The 27,681-nt window shown below is 38.5% G+C and overlaps 1 protein-coding gene across 2 annotated transcripts in view; it reads left to right on the top strand.

Moving 5' to 3' along the window:
• Positions 1-27,681, top strand: part of glra1 (glycine receptor, alpha 1) — a 156,314-nt gene that overhangs the window by 19,034 nt on the left and 109,599 nt on the right. For both annotated transcript variants that reach the window (XM_061976566.1, XM_061976564.1), the window contains exon 2: positions 15,171-15,295. In XM_061976566.1, the coding sequence (XP_061832550.1) occupies positions 15,171-15,295 (125 nt within the window). The remainder of the gene's footprint in view (positions 1-15,170; positions 15,296-27,681) is intronic.

Genomic DNA, 27,681 nt, shown 5'->3' with positions numbered 1-27,681 from the left:
ACTGACCGATACTGGCCTATCCGAGCATGTATTAAAGTTTAAAGTTATTTAGCCTACTTAGTTGTCGGAATCATGTTGAAAAGGGTTTTAGTACTCTTGATAACAACTAGCCAGCTGAATTAGGGGAGTTTGAATAATACACAATGGTTTGTAACAAGAAACTGACCTGTTTGTTCAAGGATAAACACAAAATTATACATGACAAACAGAAATGGCATCATTGAACTAGGGCTGGGCGATATGGCCTTTTTTTAATATTGCGATATTTTAAGGCCATATTGCGATACACAATATATATCTCCATATTTTGCCTTAGCCTTGAATGAACACTTGATGCATATAATCACAGCAGTATGATGATTCTATGTGTTTGGATTGATTGATTGAGACTTTTATTAGTAGGTTGCACAGTGAAGTACATATTCCGTACAATTGACCACTAAATGGTAACACCCCAATAAGTTTTTCAACTTGTTTAAGTTGGGGTCCACTTAAATTGATTCATGATACAGATATATACTATCAGATATAGACTATCATCATATTACAGTCATTACACAAGATAATCACATTGAATTATTTACATTATTTATAATCAAGGGTGTGGAGCGGGGTGCCTGATGTAAGTGTCAAAAAGACAGCCAAAAGAGTTTGATATGAGAATAAATCTAAAGTTAAAATATAGGGTAGAAATGCACCCATTTGCAGGAAATGTAGTCTTGATTTTCAAAATGTTCTTTCAAGGCTTGCATGTCTACATTAAAACATTCTTCTTCATACTGCATTAATATATGCTACTTTTAAACTTTCATGCAGAGAAGGAAATCACAACTAAAAAAATCACTAATTTTTTCATACGGTGTTGATGTGGACATTTTTGCCTCGGCATTTTGATGGTGTGGACGTGTGGCACCGAATGGAGATAAGCGTCTCGACAGACGTCACAATATTTGAACAATGATGACGAAAACTGTTGTCTCTGTCGTGTCCGTGTGTCGAAAATTGTTATGCGCTTATTTTTTTATTTGATTTTGTGCGTGGCATAGATTTGCCGTGCGCAGAGGACGCTTGAGCAGGCGCGCACCTTAGCGGTTGCGCTAGCATCACAGCTAACGTTAGCCATGCCGCTACCTCGCTGTCTGCTGGGGGAGGACGTATACGTATGTGACGTATGACGTGACAGTATGTGACGTGTGTAAGAAGGTGCGCTCGCTGTCTGTGAGAGGGAGACGCAGGAAAGAGTGAGAAGAGCCTGTCGTGTAATGCCAGCAGCTAAAAGCAACTGCGTGAGAATTGTGGATGTGTTGAAGGTGTGCTGGAAAATGCGGAACGGAAATTACGGCGCAGCAGAAAAGTGGAATGTATTATTTAAATAGGTGCGTTGGAAAACACGGACCGGAGTTTTTTTTCAAACTGGATCTGGATCGGCATTTTCCCATGCCTTGCCGATACGCAATTTTTGGCAAATATCGGCAGCCGATCCGATCCAAATATCGGATCGGGACATCCCTAGTGTGAACATGAAATATCTTGTCTTTGTAGTCTATTCAATTGAATATAAGTTGAAAAGGATTTGCAAATCATTGTATTCTCTTTTTATTTACCATTTACACAACGTGACAACTTCACTGCTTTTGGCTTTTGTACAATTTTTTGGCGGTTGCAGAACCTTTGGTGCAAATAGATCGGAACATTTCTTCCTCATGAAACAAAGACTTAGTCCTAAACAATCAACGCTATGTTTTGTTTACATCGCGCTCACAGGACGTTTACGACACGAGAAAAGGAGCACTTGATTTGCTCACCCTCGCCCTCCTACAGCGCCGGTTGGAGCGTTTCTTCCAATGGTTAATTTTTCAAATGTATCAACGTGACATCAACTTCATTGCTCTTGCAGGCGGTCCACGGGGACTTTGAATACGACCTCATGTGTGGAATAATCCACACTTTCTCAGGAAACAAAAACGGGATAAATATGCAAAGTAACGCTTGTAGACCTGTGCAATATGTTCATAAACTTGACTTAACGAGGGCTCTCCTGGGTCTAATGTTCCTGCTGTTGGCGTGGATGTCAGGGTTCAAAGGTCGGCGTCGGCGCACTTGGGTTGATCAAGGGCACGGTGACCCATTACTTATGATGTATTGTGTGTGTGTGTGTGTGAGCTCAGCAGTCATAAAGTGGCGGACGCTTCATTTCCACACGTTGGCGTATGGAGAATCAGCACCTCCAAGTCCGAGTCCGTGGTTCTGGCCCGGAAAAGGGTGGAGTGCCATCTCCGGGTTGGGGAGGAGACCTTGCCCCAAGTGGAGGAGTTCAAGTACCTCGGAGTCTTGTTCACGAGTGAGGGAAGAGTGGATCGTGAGATCGACAGGCGGATCGGTGCGGCGTCTTCAGTAATGCGGACGCTGTATCGATCCGTTGTGGTGAAGAAGGAGCTGAGCCGGAAGGCAAAGCTCTCAATTTACCGGTCGATCTACGTTCCCATCCTCACCTACGGTCATGAGCTTTGGGTTATGACCGAAAGGACAAGATCACGGGTACAAGCGGCCGAAATGAGTTCCCTCCGCCGGGTGGCGGGGCTCTCCCTTGGAGATAGGGTGAGAAGCTCTGCCATCCGGGGGGAGCTCAAAGTAAAGCCGCTGCTCCTCCACATGGAGAGGAGCCAGATGAGGTGGTTCGGGCATCTGGTCAGGATGCCACCCGAATGCCTCCCTAGGGAGGTGTTTAGGGCACATCCGACCGGTAGGAGGCCGCGGGGAAGACACAGGACACGTTGGGAAGACTATGTCTCCCGGCTGGCCTGGGAATGCCTCGGGGTCCCACAGGAAGAGCTGGACGAAGTGGCTGGGGAGAGGGAAGTCTGGCTTCTCTGCTTAGGCTGCTGCCCCCGCGACCCGACCTCGGATAAGCGGAAGCAGATGGATGGATGGCGTATGGCCCGACCCAGCAGCCACATGTCGGGGAACAACGTCCTTCTGGTTTCTGCAACGTCAGCACACTTTGCCCCAACTAAATGGCGCTCGGGTGCAGAGGCTCAGTTTGAGACCCTCGCTTTTCCTGAAATTCCAGGAATTCCGACATCCATCCATCCATCTTCTGACCTCTTATCCGAGGCCAGGTCGCGAAGGCAGCAGCCTAAGCAGGGAAGCCCAGACTTCCCTCTCCCCAGCCACTTCGTCCAGCTCCTCCCGGTGGGACCCCGAGGCGTTCCCAGGCCAGCCGGGAGACATAGTCTTCCCAACGTTTCCTGGGTCTTCCCCGTGGCTTCTGACATTTCTGACCTTGTGAACCATATTTTGTGTCTGTCGAAGTCTGGAGAGAAAGCGAGGTCGAAAAGCATTAAGAATGTCTGCTCGTTTCTTTTTTTTCTATTCTGAACCATTGAAGGAGCATATGTGGGTTATAGTTATATAATATATTCTACAAAATGTGTTGATCGTTTGTTATGGCTAAAGGATTCAAGGAGGTTGCAGAATAAACAGGTCCAAAACAACGGGACCTTGACACATGAGGAAAACACATAAATGGCCAAGTAGACCAAGCCTATGTATGATTCGCATGATTCTCGATTCATTCAACGTCTCCGGAGGACGTTGTCTGGCAATTCAATCCAACCTTGTACCATTTGATTATGGGTAAATAAAACTTTTGTACTAAATTCACTTTTGTTGCTGTTTAAGATTCAGACCTTCCACCACACCTCCTACCGGTCGGACGTGCCCTAAACACCTCCCTAGGAAGGCGTTCGGGTGGCATTCTGACCAGATGCCCGAACCACCTCATCTGGCTCCTCTCCATGTGGCGGAGCAGCGGCTTTACTTTGAACTCCTCCCGGATGACAGAGCTTCTCACCCTATCTCTAAGGGAGAGACCCGCCAACCGGCGGAGGAAGCTCATTTCGGCCTCTTGTACCCGTGATCTTGTCCTTTCGGTCATAACCCAAAGCTCATGACCATAGGTGAGGATGGGAACGTAGATCGACCGGTAAATTGGGAGCTTTGCCTTCCGGCTCAGCTCCTTCTTCACCACAACGGATCGATACAGCGTCCGCATTACTGAAGACGCCGCACCGAGCCGCCTGTCGATCTCACGATCCACTCTTCCCTCACTCATGAACAAGACTCCGAGGTACTTGAACTCATCCACTTGGAGCAGGGTCTCCTCCCCAACCCGGAGATTCCGACATACAAAATAAAATTCAAACTGTTACTACGTCAACATTTTTCAACCATTTTAAAAAAGTCCAACACCAACCCATTCGTATCACCTAAGACAATTGTGGTATTATGGTTATTTTCAAAATTTCCCGAAATTCCCAAATTTCTAGGAAATTCCCTTTCAAATGAATGGACATATTCGTAGTTCTACAATGCACCAAATTCTGAAAATGGCCCGACCCAGCCGCCACATGTCGGGGAACAACGTCCTTCTGGTTTCTGCAAAGTCAGCACACTTTGCCCCAACTAAGCGGCGCTCGGGTGCAGGGGCTCAGTTTGAGACCCTCGCTTTTCCTGAAATTCCAGGAATTCCGACATACAAAATACAATTCAAACTGTTACTACGTATAACTTTTTCAACCATTTCGAAAAAGTCCAACACCAACCCATTCGTATCACCTAAGACAATTGTGGTATTATGATTATTTTCAAAATTTCCCAAAATTCCCAAATTTCTAGGAAATTCCCTTTCAAATGAATGGACATAGTCATAGTTCTACAATGCCCCAAATTCTGAAAATGGCCCGACCCAGCCGCCACATGTCGGGGAACAACGTCCTTCTGGTTTCTGCAAAGTCAGCACACTTTGCCCCAACTAAGCGGCGCTCGGGTGCAGGGGCTCAGTTTGAGACCCTCGCTTTTCCTGAAATTCCAGGAATTCCGACATACAAAATACAATTCAAACTGTTACTACGTCTAATATTTTCAACCATTTCGAAAAAGTCCAACACCAACCCATTTGTATCATCTAAGACAATTGTGGTGTTATGTATATTTTCAAAATTTCCCATTTTCCCCAAATTCCTACGAAATTCCCTTTCAAATGAATGGACATATTCATACCCCAAATTCTGAAAATGACCCGACCCAGCTGCCACATGTCGGGGAACAACGTCCTTCTGGTTTCTGCAAAGTCAGCACACTTTGCCCCAACTAAGCGGTGCTCGGGTGCAGGGGCTCAGTTTGAGACCCTCGCTTTTCCTGAAATTCCAGGAATTCCGACATACAAAACATTTGTCTACATTTATCAACCATTTGGAATAAGTCCAACACCAACCCATTTGTATCACCTAAGACAATTGTGGTATTATGTATATTTTCAAAATTTCCCATATTTACCCAAATTCCTAGGAAATTCCCTTTCAAATGAATGGACATAGTCATAGTTCTACAATGCCCCAAATTCTGAAAATGACCCGACCCAGCAGCCACATGTCGGGGAACAACGTCCTCCTGGTTTCTGCGAAGTCAGCACAAGGGTGCAGGGGCTCAGTTTGAGACCAGGAAAAACACAAATACACATCCCGACACACAAGTGGAGGCTTGGAAACGAGGGTTGAGGGCAGGCATTTGCCCAAAGCTGCTGCCACCAGGGGCGCCGCTGTCCATCATACCACGGGGCGTGTGGGTAGTGGGGTGTGTATTTTCCACGGATGTATTGTGCGTGCCTGTAACCTGCTCAATGGCCTAGTGGTTAGAGTGTCCGCCCTGAGATGGGTAGGTCATGAGTTCAAACCCCGGCCGAGTCATACCAAAGACTTTAAAAATGGGAGCCATTACCTCCCTGCTTGGCACTCAGCATCAAGGGTTGGAATTGGAGGTTAAATCAGCAAAATGATTCCCGGGGGGTGGAACAAGGGCTTGAGTCAAACGCAGAGAGTAATTTCACCACACCTAATGTGTGTGTGTGTGACTATCAGTGGTACTTTAACTTTAACTTTAAGCCCGAAGAGTGGCTTTGGTATATAGCGATACCACAGCCAGCCAGGCAGTCCAACAGACGTCAACAACCAGGAGGTGTGTGTCCATGAAAGACAGGGAAGGAATTTGTACATTATTCTCTGCGCTGTCCTCTGGGAGATTCTCCTTTCCAGCCAAAGAAAACAATCCAGATTAGAATGTTTGTGTTTGAGTGAGCAAAGACTAATTTAAACAGTTCACCCTAATTGTCCTCAAATTCATCATACTTTGCCTTGCTGTCAGGTTCAAACACTGATGACTTCTAATAATCAGACAAGAAGCAAGGAATCATGCAGAGACAGGGTTCAATTTAGCTCGAGGAGACACGTGTTTTGGGCTGTATTCTAGTTACAGATCCAAACTACGTTCTAAAAGTCAAGCCCGTGCGCCTCCTCTATTTATTTGGAAGGGCCCTATTACATCGCTGAAGCTGTCGCTGAGGGAAGGGGGTAATCTCGACAACTCCAGTTAGACAAAATATATGATTATAGAATAAATAAAATTTGGTTGACGCAGGTCATATTGCCTTGTCTCTGCGCTGTCTGCGTCACGGCGGTGTTTGGCCTTGGCAGCCAGCGGGCCGAGTCTGGACACAACACTGATGAAGTCGGCTGGCTTTGCACAGATACAAAAATACCACTTCAGCACAATTGACAATAATTTCTAGCAATGGCCCTTAAGCATAAAGTTAGTGTGATAATATACATAATTATTCTAACACTTGCAGAGCAGACAGCTTCTCCAAGATGTTATTCGGTTTGCGATTGCGTTCAGAAACCACAAAGTTCTGCATGCCCACAGCTCTGTCCATCCTTCAATCATTTGTGGCACCTTGATCGGGTGCCAGCATCTTCCAATTTGCGGATACACCAGCAAGGCTTACTCCAATCCTGTGAGGTAGAGGTCTTCAAGGTCCTGGATTGAAAGAATCCAGGACCACATCTCCCAAGAGGCCATCGCGTGTCCAAAAACAACCGTTCTGTCAGGACAGAACCCGGCCTTCTCGCCGAGAAAACCGTGTCAATTTCGTTGAGATGTCGGTTGATCGATTCTGTTGTTCAATGCAAAAAGAGGCTTCAAGAACGCTACAAGACCAGACTAAGTAGGAGAGATATAGAGAGGGGGAATGCGTGTGCGTGCGTTTTGTAGGACATGATGAGCGAGTGTCTCTTCATGCCTTGGGGGGGGCGGGGTTACTAAATGTCAGGATGAGCCCAATTAGGGGTTTCAGGTCTTCAGAGGACCATAATGAGAAACACTTAGCGCTAATGATTGCAGCCTGGCGTTAGCGCGCGCCTCCCTCTCGCCACCCGCCGCGCACACTTCACACTCCTCACTCAGCGCTTTCCTCTCGGCGCCGCCTGCATTGATCCCAAATAATCTCAGCAAGCAGCGCTTTGATCCGGAGAGGAAGAACAACCGGGCCCCCGCGCAGTTTTGCTGCTCCAAACTGTTGAAGGCCTCGTTCTGTTCCAAGACTTGTTGACTTTGTCCCGGCGCCTCCTTTTCAACTCTCGCTGTGTTTATCATCCAGTCCTGCAGTCTTTGTACTGACTCGTGTGTGCAGACCCGCCTCACAGCTCAGTGCCAGGCCAAGGATTAAAGATGACAAACGATGGAAGGCTGTCTCTTTAAATATTGATCGCTGGTGATCAGCGATGCTCTCTTTTTTGACTCGCCTGACAGGGACAGCGGAACACGTGTCAGCAAACATCTGGATCAAACACTTCCCTCAACTTAGTCCTCGGCCTGGGATGATGACACATTTGCTGGACCATATATTGACCTACTCATTCTTGCCGATAAACGATATTATTGTCAACATTATTTATATATATATGTATGTATATATATATTATGTACATATGTACACACACTCATTCTAGCCTGATTTAGCCATTCCTTTACCACTTTTGACGTGTGTTTGGGCTCATTGTCCTGTTGGAACACCCAACTGTGCCCAAGACCCAACCTCCGGGCTGATGATTTTAACTTGTCCTGAAGAATGTATCTTTAATAAGGATACATTATCATGTGACCTTCACATGACAGTCATGTGACAGTCTTCTGAGCTTCATGTGACCTTCACTTGACAATCATGGGACAGTCTTTTGACCTTCACGTGACAATCATGTGCCAGTCTTGTGACCTTCACGTGACAGTCATGTGACAGTCTTGTGACCTTCACGTGACAGTCATGTGACAGTCTTGTGACCTTCACGTGACATTCATGTGACAGTCTTGTGACCTTCACATGACAATCATATGACAGTCTTGTAACCTTCACATGACAGCCATGTGACAGTCTTGTGACCTTCACGTGACAGTCTTGTGACCTTCATGTGACAATCATGTGACAGTCTTGTAACCTTCACATGACAGTCATGTGACAGTCTTGTAACCTTCACGTGACAGTCATGTGACAGTCTTGTAACCTTCTCATGACAGTCATGTGACAGTCTTGTGACCTTCACATGACAATCATGTGACAGTCTTGTGACCTTCACATGACAATCATGTGACAGTCTTGTGACCTTCACGTGACAATGGTGACAAAGGTCACAAGACTGTCACATGACTGTCATGTGAAGGTTACAAGACTGTCACATGATTGTCACGTGAAGGTCACAAGACTGTCATGTGAAGGTCACAAGACTGTCACATGACTGTCACGTGAAGGTCACAAAATAGTCACATGACTGTCATGTGAAGGTTACAAGACTGTCGAATGATTGTCACGTGAAGGTCACAAGACTGTCACATGATTGTCATGTGAAGGTTACAAGACTGTCACATGATTGTCACGTGAAGGTCACAAGACTGTCACATGATTGTCACGTGAAGGTCACAAGACTGTCACATGATTGTCACGTGAAGGTCACAAGACTGTCACATGATTGTCACGTGAAGGTCACAAGACTGTCACATGATTGTCACGTGAAGGTCACAAGACTGTCACATGACTGTCACGTCAAGGTTACAAGACTGTCACATGACTGTCATGTGAAGGTTACAAGACTGTCACATGATTGTCACATGAAGGTCACAAGACTGTCACGTGAAGGTCACAAGACTGTCACATGGCTGTCATGTGAAGGTTACAAGACTGTCATATGATTGTCATGTGAAGGTCACAAGACTGTCACGTGAAGGTCACAAGACTGTCACATGACTGTCATGTGAAGGTTACAAGACCGTCATATGATTGTCATGTGAAGGTCACAAGACTGTCACATGAATGTCACGTGAAGGTCACAAGACTGTCACGTGAAGGTCACAAGACTGTCACATGACTGTCACGTGAAGGTCACAAGACTGTCACATGACTGCCACATGACTGCCACGTGAAGGTCACAATACTTTAACGTGACAATCATGTGACAGTCTTGTAACCTTCACATGACAATCATGTGACAGTCTTGTGACCTTCACGTGACAATCATTCGACAGTCTTGTAACCTTCACATGACAGTCATGTGACTATTTTGTGACCTTCACGTGACAGTCATGTGACAGTCTTGTGACCTTCACAAGACAGTCTTGTGACCTTCATGTGACAATCATGTGACAGTCTTGTAACCTTCACATGACAGTCATGTGACAGTCTTGTAACCTTCACGTGACAGTCATGTGACAATATTTTGACCTTCACATGACAATCATGTGACAGTCTTGTGACCTTCACGTGACAGTCTTGTAACCTTCACATGACAGTCATGTGACAGTCTTGTGACCTTCACGTGACAGTCTTGTGACCTTCACGTGGCAGTCATGTGACAGTCTTGTGACCTTCACGTGACAGTCTTGTGACCTTCACGTGGCAGTCATGTGACAGTCTTTTGACCTTCACGTGGCAGTCATGTGACAGTCTTTTGACCTTCACGTGACAGTCTTGTGACCTTCACGTGACAGTCTTGTGACCTTCACGTGGCAGTCATGTGACAGTCTTGTGACCTTCACGTGACAGTCTTGTGACCTTCACGTGACAGTCATGTGACAGTCTTGTGACCTTCACATGACAGTCATGTGACAGTCTTTTGACCTTCACGTAGCCTTTAAATTGCTGTCTGCATCACTTACTGACTTGAATAGTTTGCAGTATTGTTATTATTATTATTGTTGTTGTTATTATGATGATGATTATTATTATTGTTGTTATTGTTATTATCATTACTATTATTATTATTATTATTATTATTATCATCATTATTATTATAATTGTTGTTATTATCATTGTTATTATAATTGTTGTTATTATTATTATTATTATTATTGTTAGTCCTGTAGTGGCGTTGCGTCACAACCGTGGCGTACTTCTGCTCGGCTAACCCAGCTAAATGGGTCGTTACTAAACGGGTCGTTACAGTCGTCTATTTAAAGGCCGCATGAGCGCGTTGTCCAGCCACTAGAGATGATGTAATCACATCCCCCAGCACCACTAGTGCGGTCCGGTCGCGCGCGCACCGCCGGGGTCAAGGGTCAGCCCGGACCTCGCTCGACTGTCATCTCGCTTTGGCTGCGGCGCCGGCAGAAAAGCCTTCCCGTGGATGCGTGACACGCCGGCAGGAAGTGGAAGTGACAACGGCGAGGAAGACAAACTTCCAAGAGCCGAGAGGAACATTTTCAACGCGTACTACTTCCTGTTCACGTTAAACATGCACAATTCTTCTCTTATTTCACCTTTATTTTTCAAACGTTTGTACTTATAACAACCAACATTCCTCTTGTCACTCACTTCCATCTCCTAATCAACACTTACATGTCAACTACAAATAACGTCTTCCCCAAACTTCCAGTAAATACTGATAGTGACGCACTTATGCTGTCTCTAAGTTGAAGTGGAGTGGTCATTGCTTTTTTTGCCGACCCCTAGTGGCCACAATAATTCATGAAGTTGAATGATGCGGACACGTTTGTTACTGGATCCTTTCTAATACTGCCTTGCAGGCCTTGTATGTGTCAGTAATATGCAAGTGTAATTAGTTCATATTTGTTCATATTGACAAATGTCACGTTTTCAGAATGCTATTCATGCAATACACTAATAAATAAGCAATACAATAACACAAAGTATAGCATATATATCAAAATGATGAATTGAAGATATTGACCAGTTTGCAGACTCTTTGTATCGCACATGATATCCAGAGGAGGGTAGAGAACCCACAAATTGTACTCAAGTTAGAGCACTGTTACTTTAAAATAGTATGACGCAAGTAAAAGTAGCCCTCAAAATAATGACTTATAAAATAATGACTTATTTAGTGACTTGTGAGTAACTTCTGATTTGTTTGGTAATTATTTTTGAATGTTCCTTGGACTACAATTATAGTCTGTGTTTGTTTTTGCGTGTAAAACATAAAAATAATTTACAATTTATTGCAACATGTTTTCTGTTGTCAGAAGTGGAATTCTTGCAGGCTGAATGGTGAACATTTCTACTGACACACGTCATGACAGAAATGTTCTTGTGTATATATATATATATATATATATATATATATATATATATATATATATATATATATATATATATATATATATATATATATATATATATATGTGTGTATGTGTGTGTGTATATATGTATAAATACAGGACTGTCTCAGAAAATTAGAATATTGTGATAAAGTTCTTTATTTTCTGTAATGCAATTTAAAAAACAACAATGTCATACATTCTGGATTCATTACACATCAACTGAAATATTGCAAGCATTTTATTATTTTAATATTGCTAATTATGGCATTCAGCTTAAGAAAACTCAAAAATCCCATCTCAAAAAATTTGAATATTTCCTAAGTAAAAAAAAAAGATTTATAACAGCAAAACAAAATCAAACATTTGAAAAAGTCAATTAATGCACTCAGTACTTGGTTGGGAATCCTTTTGCACGGATTACTGCATCAATGTGGCGTGGCGTGGAGGCAATCAGCCTGTGGCATTGCTGAGGTGTTATGGATGCCCAGGATGCTTCAATAGCAGCCTTTAACTCATTTTGCATTATTGGGTCTGGTGTCTTTCAGCTTCTTCTTCACAATACCCCACACATTCTCTATGGGGTTCAGGTCAGGGGAGTTGGCAGGCCAATCGAGGACATTAACCCCATGGTCAGTACACCAGTTACTGGTGGTTTTGGCACCGTGGGCAGGTGCCAGATCATGCTGGAAAATGAAATCAACATCTCCATAGAGCTTTTCAACAGATGGAAGCATGTAGTGCTCTAAAATCTCTTGGTACACAGCTGCATTGACTCTGGACTTGATGAAACACAGTGGACCAACACCAGCAGCTGACATGGCTCCCCAAACCATTGCTGACTGTGGGAACTTCACACTGGATTTCAAGCAACTTGGATTTTGCTCCTCTCTAGCCTTCCTCCAGACTCTAGTGCCTTGACTTCCAAATCAAATACAAAACTTGCTTTCGTCTGAAAACAGGACTCTGGACCACTCGGCAACTGTCCAGTGCTTCTTTTCCTTAGCCCAAGTCAGACGCTTCTAGAGATTTTAGAGCACTACTTCCATTTGTTGAAAAGCTCTATGGAGATGATGATTTCATTTTCCAACATGATCTGGCACCTGTCCACAGTGCTAAAACCACCAGTAACTGGTGTACTGACCATATGCCATAATCAGCAATATTAAAATAATAAAATGCTTGCAATATTTCAGTTGATGTGTAATGAATCCAGAATGTATGACATTTTTGTTTTTTTAATTGCATTACAGAAAATAAAGAACTTTATCACAATATTCTAATTTTCTGAGACAGTCCTGTATATGTATATATATATATGTATGTATATATATATATATCTATATATATATCTATATATATATATATATATATATATATATATATATATATATATATGTATATATACATCTTTCATACAATCAACGGTATTGTCGTTTTTCTTCATTTTATTCTCTTCATACTACCGCCTAGTTTCTCTTGTTATATTCTTATTTTTACTGTTATATTTGTATTCTTATTGTTACTTTCAATTTGTATTCTTATTGTTACTTTCAATTTTTATTCTTATTGTTATATTTTCTATTTTATTTCCATTTATACCCCCATTATTGACTTTTTAAGTTATGTTCAATTATATCTCAATTCTGTACACTGCTGCTGGAATTTACATTTTCCTGAGGGAACTCTCCTGAAGGAATCAATAAAGTACTATCTATCTATCTATCTATCTATCTATCTATCTATCTATCTATCTATCCATCTATCTATATATTTGTATTTTTTTTATGTTTTATACCCAATACCGGGAGTCGGCAACCCGCATGCGGCTCTTTAGCTCCCAGGAGCTTTTTCAAAAATGTATGAAAATGAATAAGAATAAGAAGACATAATGAGCCCTTTTGAGCATATTAAAGCAAAATTCAACAAAAACTAAACAAAAACTTAACATATATATATATATATATATATATATATATATATATATATATATATATATATATATATATATATATATATACTGTATATATATGTATATATTAAGTTTTTGTTTAGTTTTGAATGTTGCTTTAATATGCTCAAAAGGGTTCATTATGTCTTCTTATTCGTATACTTTTCAAATTATTTTGTGAAAATCTGCTGTACAGTGTGTGTGCTTATGTCCCATTTTTAGTAACTCTAATACAAAACCTCACAATAATGTCCGACTGAATGCTAAAAACGTTATGACAGACCACCTTAAAAAACGGAATGGAATTTTTTACCTTTTTTTTTTTACTGAATGAGACACCCAGAATGTACATGAAAGTAAAGAATGTGGGATTTACAATATTAACTATGAACAATAAAACACTGAATATTGACAGCATATGAACGTCACCTACCCTCTCCATCGATATATTTTACAATCAAGCGAAATGCAACAAACACAGCAAAGTATGAACGTGAAGGGTAAAAAAACCTCACCTACAATCTGATATATGTGATACATCACTAAGCTTGTTGTAAAAATCGCCTTCCGCGTCTGTCCCTGACACCCACATTTCAGGCTGACACTCTGTGGAAACTGTTGCGTTTTGGACCAGTTGTTCCTCCCAGGGAATTCAAGTCACAAGTCGCTCCCAAGCTCTTTACGACACTTAAAGCTGAGTTGAAAAACCACCAGAGACAGAATAGGTATTTTGTTGTATATTTTCAAAGCTTTGCAGATATACATTTGAAACCAGTCCAGCATAGAACATTCTATCGCCCCGCCAAAATGGTCTGTCTTCCCGACCCACAAAACCCTCTCTCCTCTCTCCTCTCTCTAGTCAAAACACATGCTAGTCAAAACACATTCCAAAGAATTCAAGGTTAACACACACAGTTTACTTGCAGAGAAACAGAAAGAGAATAAATGGAAAACACGAGCTGTTTTCAAATATGACTATGAAAGAAAATAAGTAACACTAAAATTCGGATATACGTAAATATCTGCCTCCGACACAACTATTTGCGTTGTTACATTAAGTGAAAAGTTTGATGTTTATCCCCGTCTCGTTACCTGAATTACTCTGATTTTGATTTCTGAAAGGCAGGATGTTATACCCAGTAGAATTAAACGCTCCCCACCCACACTGCTTGGTGCCTCGTCTGATCTGCTGTGACTTAGATGACCATAGTAACTCATTAGATTACCACAGTAACTCATTAGATTACCATAGTAACTAGTATATCATGCAAAAGAGCAGATTCCAAGCATTGAAATACTTAGTATAGTTGAAGACTTACGGTCATTAGAAAACATCACTGCACATCATAATGGCAGCTACACTTTATATCTTAAAGATCAAAAAAAATATTTGGGACTGTCCTGCGGGCCAGATTGGAAAAACTTAATGTGGCCCCGGGCCTTAATTTGCCCAGATCTGGGTTACAGGTTAGAAAAAAATGCTTTGTCTGGTTGCATGGAGATGGCCCAAAAATGTATTCTTATTAAAAAACCGTGTGTGTCCTCAGAAAGGCTAATTTGACATTGCGGGTAAAGGAGTGCAATGTTAATGAATAGCTGCTTGTTGTGTCCTGGGAGCTAATTAGCATCTTTTAATTATGGCCCTGTGTAAACTCTGATGAGGATACACCTCAAGTGTGCGTGTGCAGGTCAAAGGTCAGGACTTTGCTTGTCGTCGCTTCGCGGAGGCGTCACGAGGTCGTATCTGCCGCTTGCCAACTCCAAATTGTCTTCTGTCTCGCAGCCTGGCGGCGTCCAAGGAGGCCGCGGCGAGGAAGGCCGCCTCCCCCATGCCGCCCTCGGAGTTCCTGGACAAGCTGATGGGCAAAGTTTCCGGCTACGATGCCAGGATCCGGCCCAACTTCAAAGGTAGAGACGCCGACTTTGACGCGCCCGCCGGTTGTCGCCGGGGAACTTTAGCAAAGGTGTCGTTAAAAAAAGGTTTGGATTCGAACCGTGCGCTCACGTGTCAGGTTTGTGCTGCACTTCAGAGGACGGCCACTAGGTGGCAGACATACATGGTACCAAAGGCTGGACTCCCGCTGGCTTCTTCTTGTTCCAGAATGTGATTTATTCCACTTTACTTTCCATCTTTCTCGCTATTTCCTTCCCTTCTCGCCTCCCGATAAGTTGACTTCCTGCGCGCCGGCGATAAATGTTTATTCGTCTCTTTATCAGCAAAGCTTTTGTTGTTGCGTTTAAAATTTGCGAACTGATTTTTTTTTCTTAAATACCTTCAATTATGCTGACATTTTCAAGGAATAAATATTTGTGAGCAAAATCTGCATTGGAGTTTGTTAAAATACACTGCAGAAAAATTAATTGTAGACGTTGTGTTGCTTCAAATGTCAAACTGAAATTAGGAAGGTCCGGTCTCAGAAGCAGCCAATGAGGTGCTTCAGTCTTCTTCCAGAAAAGGGGACATTTTGACTTTGACTATTGAATATTTCTGACTCATTTTTTTTACACAGAATTTTTTTTGCACTGAATTTTTTTATACTATTTTTTAAACACTGACATTTTTCACACAGAATTTTTTTGCACTGTATTGTTTTTACACATAATTTTTTCTGCATTGATTTTTTTTTTATACTGAATATTTTTACATTATTTTTTTTCACTGAAATCATTTTCTGCTCTGATTTTGTTTTGCATCAAAACAATTTTACACCGACATTTTTTTGGAACTACATTTACAAGTGTTTTTACGCTGATTTTTTTTTCACATTGAATTTTTCTATACTGACTTTTTTCCACACCGAATTTTTCTGCACAAAATGTTTTTACACTGAATATTTTTACACTTTTTTTTTTCCCACTGAAATTGTTTTCTGCTATGATGTTTCTTTACACAGAATTTTTTTTGCACTTAATTTTTTCCGCACTGAAGTGTTTTTACGCTGATTTTTATCCACATAAAATTATTTGCACTGAATTTTTTACACTATTTTTTTAAACACTGACTTCTTTTACACTGAAATTTTCTGCGCTGAATTTTTTTACACTGAATATTTTTACACTATTTTTTTGCGCACTGAAGTGTTTTTACGCTGATTTTTATCCACATAAAATTATTTGCACAGAATTTTTCTGCACTGAATTTTTTTAAACACTGACTTCTTTTACATTGAATTTTTCTGCGCTGAATTTTTTTACACTGAATATTTTTACACTTTTTTTTTCCGCACTGAAGTGTTTTTCCGCTGATTTTTATCCACATAAAATTATTTGCACAGAATTTTTCTGCACTGAATTTTTTTAAACACTGACCTCTTTTACACTGAAATTTTCTGCGCTGAATGTTTTTACACTGAATATTTTTACACTATTTTTTTCCGCACTGAAGTGTTTTTACGCTGATTTTTATCCACATAAAATTATTTGCACTGAATTTTTTACACTATTTTTTTAAACACTGACTTCTTTTACACTGAATTTTTCTGTGCTGAATTTTTTTACACTGAATATTTTTACACAATTTTTTCCCCTAGAATTGTTTTCTGCAATGATTTTTTTCACATTGAATTGTTGTTGTTTTTGCACTAAATCCTTCCACACTGAAGTGTTTTTACGCAGATTTTTTTCACATAGATTTTTTTGCCCTGAACTTTTTTTGCACTGAATTTTTATGCAGTGATTGTTTATGCACTGCATTTTAAAACACTATTTTAACAAAGATACTGTTAAAACATGCACATTTTTGTTTAATGTAATCGTCAGCATATCTTGAATGATGTTCATACTCACAAATTCAGTGCCAAAAAAGCTTTTTCAATAAAGACCCAGATGAATGTCCGTAGGCATCCAACAGTTTTCTGCACTGACTTTTTTCGCACTGAGTTTTTTTGCACTGAATTTTTCTGCACTGACTTTTTGTTAACAAAAAGTAAGCGAGTCTTTTGGAGGAACTTTCTGAATGGCTGTAGTGGGAAGCCAGTGGGAGTCCAGCAGCCATGCGCTACTTTAGACATGTCAACAATGTTTGATGGTGCAGTCTGTGAGGATGGTGACCCCCCTCCCCCCCCAGACCGGCTGCTTTTGTTCTTTAACCATCTGCTTGTTCTCAATCTGTCACCTTTGCCCTTTGCAGTGATGATCAAAGGTAAATGTGCCGACTCGCTACAAACTTGAAATGTGTCCCCAAACCGCCTTTTTTCCCGCCCTTTTGCTCCCCCGGCTAGCAGGATGTTTCTTCCCATGATGCTCGTTGCCCACATGGTATCCGAGCGATGCTGCTTCCCCCGATGATGATGATGATAAAGTGACCCCTCCCCCATTAAGTCACATGTCACACCTTTCTCACTTTAGCATCGCAAGTCATTCCAATGGACGCTGAGCTTTGATTGGCCGCTACTCGCTTCACTCATCAAACTATTTTATGGGCGTATCATGACTGAAATTAGGGCTGGGCGATGAAGCGATATCAATATAAATCGCGATAGACCATATCAATGAAAAATGCCTCCAATAAAACGTTGTATTTTGTTTTCTTCATTGGAAGAAAGAGGAAGTATGGAAGCAAGGTTGGTTGCATGACCAAAGGCACCCGCTCTCTGGTAACCTAGCAACACAGAAAGTGACCACTGATCAGTTGGAGTGACACACTAACAGCCAATCAGGTGACAGTATCAACTATCATGTTTGGCTTGATTCTTTGCATGGAGTGAGAAGAGAAAGTCAAAATGACGAAATTGTGGATTACCGCTAATACCACACCACCTTAGCTCACCCTTTAGAGCACTACAGAAAGTAGTTCTTCTCAGGTTTCTCAATGTTTATATTTTCACACTTTGCACTATTTTCTTACCCTTTAGGAAGCATTTCTTACATATTCTTTATTTTTAAGAGATTATTGTTAGGTGTTCAATGTGATTGTAATATTTTGTTGACATTGTTTGAGTGTTTTCCATACTTGTGTTGACATTTCCTTTCTGCCCTCATAGCTGAGGAATTATAATCAAAGGAAGGCTACATTTGTATTTATTTATTTATCTATTTTTTTTATTTATATTTAATAATAAAACAAAACATTCAAAATACAGATGAGAGATTATAATCAAAGGAAGGTTGCATTTGTATTTATATGTTATCTATGTTTTATTTATATTTAATAATAAAACAAAACATTCAAAATACAGCTGAGGGATTATAATCAAAGGAAGGTTGCATTTGTATTTATATGTTATCTATTTTTTATTTATATTTAATAATAAAACAAAACATTCAAAATACAGCTGAGGGATTATAATCAAAGGAAGGTTGCATTTGTATTTATATGTTATCTATTTTTTTATTCATATTTAATAATAAAACAAATAATTTTAAAAATTGAAATATAGTTTAGGGATTATAATCAGAGGAAGGTTACATTTGTATGTGTATGTATTTATTTGTATCTATTTTATTAATTTAGTTGTAATTTATATTTAATAATAAAACAAATATTTAAATAATAATTTAAACATGTAAACAACTAAAATATAGCTAAGGGGATTATAGTCAGATGAAGGTTACATTTGTATTTTTATGTTTTTATTTATATTTAATAATAAAACAAAACATTCAAAATACAGCTGAGGGATTATAATCAAAGGAAGGTTGCATTTGTATTTATATGTTATCTATTTTTTTTTTCATATTTAATAATAAAACAAATCATTTTAAAAATTTAAATATAGTTTAGGGATTATAATCAGAGGAAGGTTACATTTGTATTTGTATTTATTTATTTGTATCTATTTTATTAATTTAGTTTTAATTTATATTTTATAATAAAACAAATATTTAAATAATAATTTAAACATGCAAACAACTAAAATGTAGCTAAGGGGATTATAGTCAGATGAAGATTACATTTGTATTTTTATGTTTTTATTTATATTTATTAATGAAACAAATAATGGAAAAAAAAAAAATATATATATATATATATATATTTAAAAAAAAAATATATATATATATATATATATATATATATAGCTGAGGGCATTATAATCAAAGAAATATTACATTTTCATTTGTGTTTATTTATGTATATACTTTTGTATCTATTTTTTTATTATTATTTATATTTAATAATAAAATAAATAATACAAATATATATATATATATATATATATATATATATATATATATATATATATATATATATATATATATATATATATATATATATATATATATATATATATGTGTGTGTATAACTGAAGGGATTATAATTAGAGGAAGGTTACCGTTTTATGTATAGTTATTTATTTTGTATCTGTTTTATTAATTTTTTAATTTATATTTAATAATTAAAAAAATAATTAAACAAATTATTAACACAATTTAAATATAGCAGAGGGGATTATAATCAGCGGAAGTTTACATTTCATATATTTTTTACGTAGATCATGAAAAATATAAATATATCGATATTGACTGATACAAACACTTATATCGTGATACAGTTTTTGGCCGTATCCCCCAATCCTACTAGAAATGGCCATTGCAATATTTGTTCTTCTTCTTCTGTTTATTACTTTCCATCACCACATGCTGCCCCTAAGCCGCCACTATTGCGAGTTGTGATTCTTTGGCGTACCCCTAGTGGAACCCGTATCCCAGTTCTTCTGGGAGCACGCAGCAGGAGGGCGTGGGGTTGTGGTGGTCGATATCATGCCTTGTGAGCCGATACGGTCCAATGACATCCAGCCGTAATCGATCAAATCGTTTATTCTACTCAGCCCCGTTCTTTAATCCAAGTGCTGGCACTCGCAACTTTCTTTGGCCCCACGGTGGATTCTTTTGCAGAGACTCAATCAGCAACATGGATCGTCTGTTTGCACACTGCACGCAGGCAATTGTACTTAAGTACAACAACTAGGGGTACTCAATGTATTACTGCACTTCATCAGTTGGATAAGAGATCTTCTGACGCTTTATGGCGAATAAAATGAAGATGTAACGTACCTTTCTAAATGGCCGACATGCTGCTGCGATTGTGTTTGCTATGACGCTGCCGACCCGAACGTGACACTCGATGCTCCTCACAAGACCTCCCACTGAGCGAGGGATTGTTAATTACAAGAAGACGTGTGACTAAACGTGATCTGTGATCAACGTTCATCCTTCTCCTGCTCCTCCGAGAGATAATTGCATCGTTAGCCGTGACCTGACACTCTGGCGCCGCTGTCATGTCGTCAGCCCAGCGCCACTGCTGACTCGCTCCTTCGTGCGCTTGGTGTGTGTGTGCGTGTGTGTGTGTGTGTGTGTGCGTGTGTGTGTGTGTGTGTGTGTGTGTGCGTGTGTGTGTGTGTGCACCAGTTAAATTAGGATACCAGTGCAGTTCTCTGACACGCCATCGCCTTGTGACGACAGCAGTTAACACACAATGATTTGCTCTGGTCTGACGCACACACACACACACACACACACAAACACACACACACACACACACACACACTTTATTCATTTAACACCCCGGTGGCCTATAACTGCCAAGAGACATCAGAAGAATGCACAGTGAGCAGCCGGAAATAAACAAATAGACATACAAGCTACAACTACTTTGAACACTTGGTGGAGTACATTTAAAAACGTGGTGGAATATGTCTGAACACTTGGTGGAAAGCAAGGTGGAATACTTTTGTAAACTCGGTGGAATATGTTTGAAAACTTGGTGGAATATGTTTGAAAGCTAGGTGGAATACGTTTGTAAGACTGGTGGAATTTGTCTGAAAACTTGGTGGAATAAGTTTGAAAACTTGGTGGAATATGTTTGAAAACTTGGTGGAATATATTTGAAAGCTACAGTAGGTGGAATAAGTTCGTAAGCCTCGTGGAATATGTCTCAAAACTCGGTGGAATAAGTTTGAAAACTTGGTGGAATATGTTTGAAAACTTGGTAAAATATGTCTGAACACTTGGTGGAATATGTTTGAAAGCTAAGTGGAATAAGTTTGTAAACTTGGTGGAATATGTCTGAAAACTTGGTGAAATATGTCTGACATTTGTAAACTTGGTGGAATACGTTTGAAAACTCGGTTGAATACGTTTGAAAACTCGGTGGAATACTTTTTAAAACTCGGTGGAGTATGTTTGAAAACTTGGTAAAATATGTTTGAAAACTTGGTGGAATACGTTTGAAAAGTTGGTGGAATACGTTTGAAAACTCGGTTGAATACGTTTGAAAACTCGGTGGAAAATTTTTGAAAACTCGGTGGAATACTTTTTAAAACTCGGTGGAGTATGTTTGAAAACTTGGTAGAATATGTTTGAACACTTGGTGGAATATGTTTGAAAGCTAAGTGGAATAAGTTTGTAAACTTGGTGGAATATGTCTGAAAACTTGGTGAAATATGTCTGACATTTGTAAACTTGGTGGAATACGTTTGAAAACTCGGTTGAATACGTTTGAAAACTCGGTGGAATACTTTTTAAAACTCGGTGGAGTATGTTTGAAAACTTGGTAGAAAATGTTTGAAAACTTGGTGGAATACGTTTGAAAACTCGGTTGAATACGTTTGAAAACTCGGTTGAATACGTTTGAAAACTCGGTGGAATACTTTTTAAAACTCGGTGGAGTATGTTTGAAAACTTGGTAAAATATGTTTGAAAACTTGGTGGAATACGTTTGAAAAGTTGGTGGAATACGTTTGAAAACTCGGTTGAATACGTTTGAAAACTCGGTGGAAAATTTTTGAAAACTCGGTGGAATACTTTTTAAAACTCGGTGGAGTATGTTTGAAAACTTGGTAGAATATGTTTGAACACTTGGTGGAATATGTTTGAAAGCTAAGTGGAATAAGTTTGTAAACTTGGTGGAATATGTCTGAAAACTTGGTGAAATATGTCTGACATTTGTAAACTTGGTGGAATACGTTTGAAAACTCGGTTGAATACGTTTGAAAACTCGGTGGAATACTTTTTAAAACTCGGTGGAGTATGTTTGAAAACTTGGTAGAAAATGTTTGAAAACTTGGTGGAATACGTTTGAAAAGTTGGTGGAATACGTTTGAAAACTCGGTTGAATACGTTTGAAAACTCGGTGGAAAATTTTTGAAAACTCGGTGGAATACTTTTTAAAACTCGGTGGAGTATGTTTGAAAACTTGGTAGAATATGTTTGAAAACTTGGTGGAATACATTTAAAAACTGGTGGAATATGTTTGAAAATTTGGTGGAATATGTTTAAAAACTTGGTGGAATATATTTGACAACTTGGTGGAATATGTTTGAAAACTCGATGTAATATGTTTGAACACTTGGTGGAATATGTCTGAACACTTGGTGGAACATGTTTGAAAGCAAAGTGGAATACGTTTGTAAACTTGGTGGAATACGTTTGGAAACTCGGTGGAATAAGTTTGAAAACTCGGTGGAATACTTTTTAAAACTCGGTGGAGTATGTTTGAAATTTTGGTAGAATATGTTTGAAAACTTGGTGGAATACATTTAAAAACTGGTGGAATATGTTTGAAAATTTGGTGGAATAAGTTTAAAAACTTGGTGGAATATATTTGACAACTTGGTGGAATATGTTTGAAAACTCGGTGTAATATGTTTGAAAACTTGGTGGAATACGTTTGAAAACTCGGTTGAATACGTTTGAAAACTCGGTGGAATAATTTTGAAAACTCGGTGGAATACTTTTTAAAACTCGGTGGAGTATGTTTGAAAGCTAAGTGGAATAAGTTTGTAAACTTGGTGGAATATGTCTGAAAACTTGGTGAAATATGTCTGAACACTTGGTGGAATATGTTTGAAAGCTAAGGGGAATAAATTTGTAAACTTGGTGGAATACGTTTGAAAACTTGGTGGAATACGTTTGAAAACTCGGTTGAATATGTTTGAAAACTCGGTGGAATAATTTTGAAAACTCGGTGGAATACTTTTTAAAACTCGGTGGAGTATGTTTGAAAACTTGGTAGAATATGTTTGAAAACTTGGTGGAATGCATTTAAAAACTGGTGGAATATGTTTGAAAACTTGGTGGAATAAGTTTGAAAACTTGGTGGAATATGTTTAATAAACTTGGTAGAATATGTTTGAAAGCTACAGTAGGTGGAATATGTTTGAAAACTTGGTAGAATATGTTTGAAAGCTACAGTAGGTGGAATAAGTTTGTAAGCCTGGTGGAATATGTCTCAAAACTCGGTGGAATAAGTTTGAAAACTTGGTAGAATATGTCTGAAAACTTGTTGAAATATGTCTGAACACTTGGTGGAATATGTTTGAAAGCTAAGTGGAATAAGTTTGTAAACTTGGTGGAATATGTCTGAAAACTTGGTGAAATATGTCTGAACACTTGGTGGAATATGTTTGAAAGCTAAGGGGAATAAATTTGTAAACTTGGTGGAATACGTTTGAAAACTTGGTGGAATACGTTTGAAAACTCGGTTGAATATGTTTGAAAACTCGGTGGAATAATTTTGAAAACTCGGTGGAATACTTTTTAAAACTCGGTGGAGTATGTTTGAAAACTTGGTAGAATATGTTTGAAAACTTGGTGGAATGCATTTAAAAACTGGTGGAATATGTTTGAAAACTTGGTGGAATAAGTTTGAAAACTTGGTGGAATATGTTTAATAAACTTGGTAGAATATGTTTGAAAGCTACAGTAGGTGGAATATGTTTGAAAACTTGGTAGAATATGTTTGAAAGCTACAGTAGGTGGAATAAGTTTGTAAGCCTGGTGGAATATGTCTCAAAACTCGGTGGAATAAGTTTGAAAACTTGGTAGAATATGTCTGAAAACTTGTTGAAATATGTCTGAACATTTGGTGGAATATGTTTGAAAGCTAAGTGGAATAAGTTTTTAAACTTGGTGGAATATGTCTGAAAACTTGGTGAAATATGTCTGAACACTTGGTGGAATATGTTTGAAAGCTAAGTGGAATAAGTTTGTAAACTTGGTGGAATATGTCTGAAAACTTGTTGAAATATGTCTGAACACTTGGTGGAATATGTTTGAAAGCTTAGTGGAATAAGTTTGTAAACTTGGTGGAATATGTCTGAAAACTTGGTGAAGTAAGTTTGAAATCTTGGTGGAATACTTTTGTAAACTCGGTGGAGTATGTTTGAAAACTTGGTGGAATATGTTTGAAAACTTGGTGGAATATATTTAAAAACTTGGTGGAATACGTTTGTAAATTTGGTGAAATATGTCTGAAAACGTGGTGAAATAAGTTTGAAATCTTGGTGGAATACTTTTGTAAACTCGGTGAAGTATGTTTGAAAACTTGGTGGAATATGTTTGAAAACTTGGTGGAATATATTTAAAAACTTGGTGGAATACGTTTGAAAACTCAGTGGAATATGTTTGAAAACTTGGTGGAATATGTTTGAAAGCTAGGTGGAATAAGTTTGTAAACCTGATGGAATATGTCTGAAAACTTGGTGAAATATGTCTGAACACTTGGTGGAATATGTTTGAAAGCTAAATGGAATAAGTTTGTAAACTTGGTGGAATATGTTTGAAAACTTGGTGAAATATGTCTGAACACTTGGTGGAATATGTTAGAAAGCTAAGTGGAATATGTTTGTAAATTTGGTGAAATATGTCTGAAAACGTGGTGAAATAAGTTTGAAATCTTGGTGGAATACTTTTGTAAACTCGGTGGAGTATGTTTGAAAACTTGGTGGAATATGTTTGAAACCTTGGTGGAATAAATTTAAAAACTTGGTGGAATATGTTTGAAAGCTAGGTGGAATAAGTTTGTAAACCTGGTGGAATATGTCTGAAAACTTGGTGAAATATGTCTGAACACTTGGTGGAATATGTTTGAAAGCTAAATGGAATAAGTTTGTAAACTTGGTGGAATATGTCTGAAAACTTGGTTAAATATGTCTGAACACTTGGTGGAATATGTTTGAAAGCTAAGTGGAATAAGTTTGTAAACTTGGTGGAATACGTTTGGAAACTCGGTGGAATAAGTTTGAAAACTCGGTGGAATACTTTTTAAAACTCGGTGGAGTATGTTTGAAAACTTGGTAGAATATGTTTGAAAACTTGGTGGAATGCATTTAAAAACTGGTGGAATATGTTTGAAAACTTGGTGGAATAAGTTTGAAAACTTGGTGGAATATGTTTAATAAACTTGGTAGAATATGTTTGAAAGCTACAGTAGGTGGAATATGTTTGAAAACTTGGTAGAATATGTTTGAAAGCTACAGTAGGTGGAATAAGTTTGTAAGCCTGGTGGAATATGTCTCAAAACTCGGTGGAATAAGTTTGAAAACTTGGTAGAATATGTCTGAAAACTTGTTGAAATATGTCTGAACACTTGGTGGAATATGTTTGAAAGCTAAGTGGAATAAGTTTGTAAACTTGGTGGAATATGTCTGAAAACTTGGTGAAATATGTCTGAACACTTGGTTGAATATGTTTGAAAGCTAAGTGGAATAAGTTTGTAAACTTGGTGGAATATGCTTGAAAACTTGGTGGAATACGTTTGAAAACCTGGTGGAATGTGTCTGAAAACTTGGTGGAATACGTTTGAAAACTTGGTGGAATATGTTTGAAAACTTGGTGAAATATGTCTGAACACTTGGTGGAATATGTTAGAAAGCTAAGTGGAATATGTTTGTAAACTTGGTGGAATACTTTTGTAAACTCGGTGGAGTATGTTTGAAAACTTGGTGGAATATGTTTGAAAACTTGGTGGAATAAATTTAAAAACTTGGTGGAATACGTTTGAAAACTCAGTGGAATATGTTTAAAAACTTGGTGGAATATGTTTGAAAGCTAGGTGGAATAAGTTTGTAAACCTGGTGGAATATGTTTGAACACTTGGTGGAATATGTTTGAAAAGTTGGTGGACTATGTTTAAAAACTTGGTGGAATATGTTTGAAAACTTGGTGGAATATGTTTGAAAGCTTGGTGGGGTAAATTGGAAAACTTGGTGGAGTAAGTTGGAAAACTTGGTGGAATACCTTTAAATACTTGGTGGAATATATTTGAAAGCTTGGTAGAATATGTTTGGAAAACTAGGTGGAATATGTTTAAAAACTCGGTGGAATACGTTTGAAAACTCGGTAGAATATGTTTAAAAACTTAGTGAAATATGTTTGAAAACTTGGTAATATAAGTTTGGAATTTTGGTGGAATAAGTTTGAAAACTTGGTGAAATAAATTTCAACACTTAATGGAATATGTTTAAAAACTCGGTGGAATACGTTTGAAAACTCGGTAGAATACTTTTGAAAACTCGGTGGAATACTTTTGAAAACTCGGTGGAGTAAGTTTGAAAACTTGGTGGAATAAATTTAAAAACTTAGTGGAATATGTTTGAACACTTTGTGGAATAAGTTTTGAAAATTGGTGGAAAATGTTTTAAAAATTGGTGGAATATGTTTGAAAACTCGGTAGAATATGTTTAAAAACTTAGTGGAAAATGTTTGAGCATTTGGTGGAATATGTTTAGAAACTTGGTGGAATATGTTTGAACACTTGGTGGAATATGTTTGAAAAGTTGGTGAAATATGTTTGAAAATTGGGTGGACTATGTTTAAAAACTTGGTGGAATATGTTTGAAAACTTGGTGGAATATGTTTGAAAGCTTGGTGGGGTAAATTGGAAAACTTGGTGGAGTAAGTTGGGAAAACTTGGTGGAATACCTTTAAAAACTTGGTGGAATATGTTTGAACACTTGGTGGAATAAGTTTTAAAAATTGGTGAAAAACGTTTTTAAAAATTTGGTGGAAAAAGTTTTAAAAATTGGTGGAATATGTTTGAAAACTCGGTAGAATATGTTTAAAAACTTAGTGGAATATGTTTGAGCATTTGGTGGAATATGTTTGGAAACTTGGTGGAATATGTTTGAAAATTGGGTGGACTATGTTTAAAAACTTGGTGGAATATGTTTTAACACTTGGTGGACTATGTTTGAAAACTTGGTGGAATATATTTGAAAACTTGGTGGAATATGTTTGAAAACTCGGTGGAATGTGTTGGAACACTTGGTGGAATATGTTTGAAAGCTAGGTGGAATAAATTTGTAAACTTGATGGAATACTTTTGAAACTCGGTGGAATATGTTTTAAAACTCGGTAGAATATGTTTAAAAACTCGGTGGAATACGTTTGAAAACTCGGTAGAATATGTTTAAAAACTTAGTGAAATATGTTTGAAAACTTGGTAATATAAGTTTGGAATTTTGGTGGAATAAGTTTGAAAACTTGGTGAAATAAGTTTCAACACTTGGTGGAATATGTTTAAAAACTCGGTGGAATACGTTTGAAAACTCGGTAGAATACTTTTGAAAACTCGG

The sequence above is a fragment of the Nerophis lumbriciformis genome, linkage group LG16, assembly GCF_033978685.3.
Source record: "Nerophis lumbriciformis linkage group LG16, RoL_Nlum_v2.1, whole genome shotgun sequence".
NCBI classification, from domain to species: Eukaryota; Metazoa; Chordata; class Actinopteri; order Syngnathiformes; family Syngnathidae; genus Nerophis; species Nerophis lumbriciformis.
The sequence above is the reverse complement of the archived record's forward strand: the minus strand, read 5'-3'. Positions and strand labels throughout refer to the sequence as shown.